Genomic DNA, 8,018 nt, shown 5'->3' on the forward strand with positions numbered 1-8,018 from the left:
TTTTTATTTTTGATTTTAAAAATTTTCGAAAAATACTAACATTTTTCAAAAACCATTTTCGAAAATCACTAACCCTTTTTCAAAAATTATTTTCGAAAATTTTCCCTCTCCCATCTTATTCTATTTATTTATTCATCTACTAACATCTCATCTCACATCTCAACCCTACTCACAATTGTGTTTCTTCCATTATATTACATTCTTTGTCTCTCCCTCTTCTTCTACTCACACAGGGATCCCTATACTGTGGTATAAAGGATCCATATTATTATTATTATTATTATTATTTCTGTGCCCTCTTCTTTGTCATATGAGCAGGAGCAAGGACAAGAATATTCTTGTTGAAGCAGATCCAGAACCTGAAGGGACTCTGAAGAGAAAATTAAGAGAAGCTAAATTACAACAATCCAGAGATAACCTTTCAGAAATTTTCGAACAGGAAGAGGAGATGGCAGCCGAAAAATAGTGAGGAAGACCTCCTGGGACGTCCAGTGGTCAATAAGGAGCTTCCCTCTGAGGAACAAAAGGACTCTGAGGCTCATCTAGAGACCATAGAGATTCCATTGAACCTCCTTATGCCCTTCATGAGCTATGATGAGTATTCCTCTTCTGAAGAGAATGAGGATGTTACTGAAGAGCAAACTGCCAAGTTTCTTGGTGCAATCATGAAGTTGAATGCCAAATTATTTGGCATTGATACTTGGGAAGTTGAACCTCCATTGTTCATCAATGAACTAAGTGATCTGGATCAACTGACATTGCCTCAGAAGAGACAGGATCCTGGAAAGTTCATAATACCCTGTACCATAGGCACCATGATCTTTAAGGCTCTATGTGACCTTGGTTCAGGAATAAACCTCATGCCCCTCTCTGTAATAGAGAAACTGGGAATCTATAGGGTGCAAGCTGCTAAAATCTCATTAGAGATGGCAGACAGTTCAAGAAAATAGGCTTATGGACAAGTAGAGGACGTGTTACTAAAGGTTGAAGGCCTTTACATCCCTGCTGATTTCATAGTCCTGGATACTGGAAAGGAAGAGGATGAATCCATCATCCTAGGAAGACCTTTCTTGGCCACAGCAAGAGCCGTGATTGATGTTGACAGAGGTGAAATAGTCCTTCAATGGAATAAGGACTCCCTTGTGTTTAAAACTCAAGGATCTCCCTCTGCAACCATATAGAGGAAGCAGAAAAAGCTTCTCTCAAAGCAGAGTCAACCAGAGCCCCCACAGTCAAACTCTAAGTTTGGTGTTGGGAGGCCACAACCAAACTCTAAGTTTGGTGTTGGAGAGTCTCAACAAAGCTCTGCACATCTGTGAGGCTCCATGAGAGCCCACTGTCAAGCTATTGACATTAAAGAAGCGCTTGTTGGGAGGCAACCCAATTTTTATTTATCTAACTATATTTTTCTTAGTTATATGTCTTTGTAGGTTCATGATCATGTGGAGTCACAAAATAAATATAAAAATTGAAAACGGAATCAAAAACAGCAGAAGAAAAGTCACACCCTGGAGGAGCATCTGTCTGGCGTTCAGCGCCAGAACAGAGCATGGTTCTGGCGCTGAACGCCCAAAATGGGCAGCTTCTGGGCGCTGAACGCCAGAACAGGCATGCTTCTGGCGTTCAACACTAGAAATGGACACAAATGGGCGTTGAACGCCCAAAATGGCCACCAACCTGGCGCTGAACGCCCAGAGTTGTGTGCAAAGGCATTTTTACATGCCTAATGGGTGCAGGGATGTAAATCCTTGAACACCTCAGGATCTGTGGACCCCACAGGATCCACTCAGGACCTGTGGACCCCATAGGATCCCCACCTCCCTCCACTCACTTCTTCTCACCTCTTTCTTTCACACAACCCCATAAATACTCTTCCCCAAAAACCCTTCACCAATCACCTCAAACTCTCTTCCCCATCACCTCTTCACCACTCACATCCATCCACTCCTCCCCATAAACCTACCTCATAAACTCCACCTACCTTCAAAAATTCAAAACCAATTTTCCACCCAAACCCACCCATATGGCCGAAACCTTTCCCCCCCCTCCCTTCCCTATATAAAGCCCTCCATTCTTCATCAAATTCACACAACACACCCCTCTACACCCTTCTTGGCCGAAACACTCCCCACTCTCCCTCTCCTCCATTTCTTCTTCTTCATCATCTATTCTTTCTTTTATTGCTCGAGGGCGAGCAAAATTCTAAGTTTGGTGTGGTAAAAGCATAAGCTTTTTGTTTTTCCATTACCATTGATGGCACCTAAGACCGAAGAATCCTCTAGAAAGAGGAAAGGGAAGACAAAAGCTTCCACATCCGAGTCATGGGAGATGGAAAGGTTTGACAAGTCCTCCACTATGGCAAGGTTAGCCTTTCCTCACCTCATTTGCCACCTATGCAATTCGGCTGGGATTGACATAGAGGGAGATATCCTCATCAAAGAGGACAAGCCCATCACTAAGAAAAAGATGGAGCAAGTAAGAGAGCCCACTCATGGAGCTCAAGAGGCGTATGAAGCTCATCACCATGAGATCCCGGAGATGCCTCAAATGCACTTTCCTCCACAAAACTATTGGGAGCAAATTAACACCTCCCTAGGAGAATTGAGTTCCAATATGGGATAACTAAGGGTGAAACATCAAGAGCAATCCATCATGCTCCATGAAATCAGAGAAGATCAAAAAGCAATGAGGGAGGAGCAACAAAGACAAGGAAGAGACATAGAAGAGCTCAAGGACATCATTGGTTCCTGAAATCTGAAGTTCCTATAGATGTCAATCATTCTGAACCTCAATGGATAAAGTGAGATGCCAAAACTATTCAAGAGGTAAAAAGCTATAAGTCCCGCTCATATGATTGAAAGCTATGTTTCATTGATAGTTTGGAATTTATAGTATATTCTCTTCTTTTTATCCTAATTGATTTTCAGTTGCTTGGGGACAAGCAACAATTTAAGTTTGGTGTTGTTATGAGCGGATAATTTATACGCTTTTTGGCATTGTTTTTAGTATATTTTTAGTAGGATCTAGTTACTTTTAGGGATGTTTTCATTAGCTTTTATGTTAAATTCACATTTCTGGACTTTACTATGAGTTTGTGTGTTTTTCTGTGATTTCAGGTATTTTCTGGCTGAAATTGAGGGACTTGAGCAGAAATCAGATTCAGAGGTTGAAAGAAGGACTGCTGATGCTGTTGGATTCTGACCTCCCTGCACTCAAAGTGGATTTTCCGGAGCTACAGAACTCGAAATGGCGCGCTTCCAATTGCGTTGGAAAGTAGACATCCAGGGCTTTCTAGCAATATATAATAGTCTATACTTTGGCCAAGAATAGACGACGTAAACTGGCGTTCAACGCCAGCTTTCTGCCCAAATCTGGCGTCCAGCGCCAGAAAAGGAGCCAAAACCAGAGTTGAACGCCCAAACTGGCACAAAAGCTGGCGTTCAACTCCAAGAAGGACCTCTACATGTGCAACACTCAAGCTCAGCCCAAGCACACACCAAGTAGGCCCCAGAAGTGGATTTATGCATCAATTACTTACTCATGTAAACCCTAGTAGCTAGTTTATTATAAATAGGACATTTTACTAGTCTTTTTGACCATCTTTGGACGCCTGGTTCTTAGATCAGAGGGGCTGGCCATTCGACCATGCCTGGACCTTCACTTATGTATTTTTAATGGTAGAGTTTCTACACTCCATAGATTAAGGTGTGGAGCTCTGCTGTTCCTCAAAGATTAATGCAAAGTACTACTGTTTTCTATTCAATTCATCTTATTTCGCTTCTAAGATATTCATTCGTACTTCAATCTGAATGTGTTATTTCTATCCCTATTCTATTAATTATTATTTTCGAAAACACCATTATCAATTTATATCCGCCTAACTGAGATTTGCAAGGTGACCATAGCTTGCTTCATACCAACAATCTCCATGAGATTCGACCCTTACTCACGTAAGGTATTACTTGGACGACCCAGTGCACTTGCTGGTTAGTTACACGGAGTTGTGAACCATGGTTTTGGCATCATGTTTTTGGCGCCATTTCCAGGGAAAGAAAGAGCAATGAACTTTACATAATTAAAGTGTAATCATGATTCCGCGTACCATCCATCAATATAAATAATCATCATCAATACTCGGCAATATTAATAATCTCCAACAATCATCATCATCCATAATAATTCCATACACCAATAATTAACATCAATTCACATATAATTACTCATACACCCACAACATTCAATCCTATCTTAGGGTCAACTAGCCTAAGTGTCCATGAACATTACATATTACATAAAGAAAACCGAAATCATAACTTAGCCGATTCCCAAATACTCCAACCACCAAAACGAAACCATCAAACTTGATCCAAAGCCTTAGCCAACTCCAACCAACACCAAAGCTCAAACTAACAACACATATATCACCAAAAATCAAAATCTAAGATACATAAAACAACTAAACACAAGGGTTTAGTAGAACCTTACCTTATCCAACGTGAGCAGGGGTAAAATCCAATAATTACCCGCTACTAGAGATCACCTAAACAAGAAAACCCACAAAATCTACTCAAAATCATAACCCAAAAACCCGCATAACTTAGGGCTGGAAACTGGGAATTAGAACGCGATTCCTTACCAGATTTTCTTAGATAGAAGGGAAGAGCTTGTCGAGAGCTTCGCGTGGCCGCAAACGGCTCGTCAATCGGAGCTCCGGATCAAAAGTTATGGCTCCCGAAAGGTGGAGGTGAATAGTAACCGCTCCCTTCTTCCTCTCTTCTCTCATAACCGCGCCCCTCTTTCTTTTGGGGAAGAAATGGGCTGAAAAGCTCATTAAGTGAGCTTATATATGTTGGACCTTGGGCCCGGTTTGGGTCCGGTCCAATCCGTTAGCATTTTTGGTCCGTTTGGCCCACTTTGGGCCAAAACCTTTAAGATTAGTATCCGGTTTTTTATTCTAAATTATTTTTATCCTTTCAAAACAATAAACCAATTTTCTAAATCTTATTTTTCTCAAAATACAGTACCGGACAGGCTTAAACTGGTTTGACCGGTTCGACTATCGGTTCTCGGTCTTTTTCAAAAAACACCTTTTTTGACTCAGAAAAATTCACTAAAACCAAATTTCACCTTTATATTTTCAAATTAAAACTTCTAAATTTTGAATCTATTCCGGGCACTAAAATTATTTTATTAAAACAATTTTACGTAAAAACGCGGGTTCTTACACTCGACGTAATCTAAATAATGAGTTGATACAACAATCTTTTGTATGCTTCAGGCATGGCTTTCGGAAGGCAAGAATTTGTAATGGAGTCGAAGTTGCTAATTGGAAAGGTGTGGCTGTGAGGTAGAAATGCGCGTCCATATCAAAAAGGATAGTGGCAGATGGATTGTAACATACTTTCAGGAAGTTCATAATCACAAGATGCTTGAGGACACACTTACTTTCATGCTTCCAAGACATAGAAGGATGAACTCGGCGGAAATTGATCAAATGAATATGATGTTAAAAGTCGGCATCAAGACCCCACAGATTTATGCATCGTTTGTGCAGACAGCAGGCGGGTATGAAAATGTTCCATTTTTGAAGAGAGACATGTACAACAGAATTGACAAGCAACGGAGGATTATTGGTGGGGATGCAAGTGCGTGCCTTAAGTTGTTGCAACGTATGGAAGTAGAAAATCCGGGAATGTTTGTTAGACACCTAGCGGACAAAGAAGGTCGTTTGGTGCATTTATTTTGGTGTGATAACTGTAGTCAACTGGATTATGAAATATTTGGGGATGTATTAGCATTTGATGCGACATATCGCAAGAATAAGTACATGTGTCCGCTGGTGGTTTTCTCGGGGGTTAATCATCACAATCAAACTATCGTGTTTGCTGCTGCCCTTATTGCGAATGAGACGGAGGAAACATATAAGTGGTTACTGCAGCAATTTTTGGAAGGCATGAAGGACAAGGCACCCGTATGTGTCATCACTGATGGTCATGGAGCCATGAAGAAAGCAATTGAATAAGTTTTTCCAAATTCGTATCATCGTCTGTGTGCATGGCACTTACTCCGAAATGCGACCTCAAACATAAGCAATCCTGTGTTCACATCTGAATTCAAGAAATGCATGTTATTTGACTATGAAGTGGCAGAGTTCGAAGAGCGCTGGAATAATGTGGTTTCTGAGCTAGGCCTACAAGGTAATCCCTGGGTGTGTGATCTATATGCTAGAAGACATATGTGGGCAACTGCACACATCCGTGGTAATTTCTTTGGGGGCTTCCGAACCACGTCAAGATGTGAGAGGCTTCACTCTATGCTCGGCAAGTTTGTGCATTCCCGGCACAACTTAAAAGACTTTGTTGAGCAATTCTTTCGATGTATCAATCAAATGAGGTCCCGGGAAGCTTTCTCTGACTTACAATCCACTGTTGGAGAGATGGTACTACAAAGCCCTCTACGATCGCTTGAAAGGTCTGCGGCAAGTGTACTGACAAGAGAGATATTTCTTATTTTCCGACCAATGCTTTCACAGGCTTGCACTTTAAAGGTAAGCTTGTGTACATTCACAGCATGTTCATATATCTACTCCTTATTCCGGTCTGGAGATTCTGCCCGAGAATGGCACGTTTCGCATTATCGAAATGGGTCATTCTTCAAGTGTTCGTGCATGAGGATGGAGACCCTTGGGATTCCTTGTGACCACATTATTTCAGTATTTCATCACCTTGATATCACTGAAATGCATGCGAGTGTAGTATTGGAGAGGTGGTCAAAAGATGCCCGTTCGAGGGTGAGGGCTTTCATGGAAAAGGGACCGTTTTGCTGGGATTCGATGGTTACCTGCCGCAATTGGATGTTGAATGACCTATGCAGGGAGTTGTGTGTGCTTGCTTTTGCACGAGTGGATGATTTTGTGGACGTCACTGGTAAATTGAGAAATGAAATTTTGCACTTGAAAAGCAAGAGAGTTTCTCCAAGTGGGGAAGGAGCTGATCCTCTGGTGTCATCTACTCTTGAGGATTGCGTAAGGGATCCACAGGTTCTACGTCACCACAAGCGCCGTAAATTTGGTGTTGGTTGGCAGCCATCTACCAAGGGTGTAAAGAGATGTGAAATTTTTCGTGTGGTTGGCCATAACCAATTATCTTGTTCAGAAAGGCATACACACGAACAAGGACACGCTGCTGTTGGCAGTGGTACCCACCGGAGGGCCGTTTACGAAGAGGCTGGATATAGTGAGTATCAAGATTCATGGGAAGAGGTTAGTGGAGTAGTATACGTTACGTTTTCCTTTTACGTAGTTAGTTTTTTCTATTATGTCATGAGTAGTATTTGATTTGTGGTTGATGCTGCCTTTGGTTAGTGCCACTTTTGGAGCAGTCACGATGCTAGTGAGAAACATGAAGATGAATCCTGCGAGGAAGACCATTACTTGGATGTATCTTTGTCGGAGCCATGATCGCTTTGCATGACTTGTGGAAGCAAGTGTGTTTGAATTGTGTTTTACCTTTCTAACAAATTAATGGATTAAGTCTAACGGTGTGCCGTGTTGTTTTATTTTATGTTGGCTAAATTAATGACTTAATTGTGATGTGCACAATGCACAAATCAGCAGGTCTGTTTTATTTTTGTTGGCTAAATTAATGACTTAATTGTGATGTGCATAATGCACAAACCAGCAGGTCGCTAAATCGTATGTAAGCAAAGGGATTGTGTATGTTGATTTCACGGTTTATAATTGATGGTAGTTTTCATATCACATATTCTTGCCTCAAATTCAAAGGCTGGAAAAATAATCAAGGCATAATTGAAGATCTTAACAAAAGACTGCCATAGTTGAAATGCATCCATAATCCATAATCCTGATTTCACGTTGTGATTGACTTTATTTTTTTTCCTATGAATGCTACCCTTTATTTTATTTTTTGTTGTCTCTTTAGTACTCAAATATCTCACATATATAATTCTTTTTTTTTTGTTTAAAAAAAATTACTTTCTCTCTGGCTATAGTAAAATTT

At 40.9% G+C, this 8,018-nt stretch overlaps 2 protein-coding genes across 2 annotated transcripts in view; both read left to right on the forward strand.

The window, feature by feature from the left end:
• On the forward strand, positions 5,354-6,022 carry LOC107615177 (protein FAR-RED IMPAIRED RESPONSE 1-like). The gene has a single exon (XM_016317280.1). The coding sequence runs from the start codon at positions 5,354-5,356 to the stop codon at positions 6,020-6,022; it is 669 nt and encodes a 222-aa protein (XP_016172766.1).
• The window catches only part of LOC107615176 (protein FAR1-RELATED SEQUENCE 9-like), a 2,698-nt gene continuing 804 nt past the window's right edge, over positions 6,125-8,018 (forward strand). Inside the window, exon 1 of the mRNA XM_016317278.1 lies at positions 6,125-7,261. Coding sequence (XP_016172764.1) covers positions 6,125-7,261 — 1,137 coding nt within the window. The remainder of the gene's footprint in view (positions 7,262-8,018) is intronic.

This window comes from Arachis ipaensis, chromosome B09 (assembly GCF_000816755.2).
Source record: "Arachis ipaensis cultivar K30076 chromosome B09, Araip1.1, whole genome shotgun sequence".
In the NCBI taxonomy this organism is placed as follows: Eukaryota; Viridiplantae; Streptophyta; class Magnoliopsida; order Fabales; family Fabaceae; genus Arachis; species Arachis ipaensis.

Coding starts and splice junctions, on each gene's coding strand:
- LOC107615177 (XM_016317280.1), top strand. CDS start 5,354: ATGCGCGTCCATATCAAAAAGGATAGTGGCAGATGGATTGTAACATAC.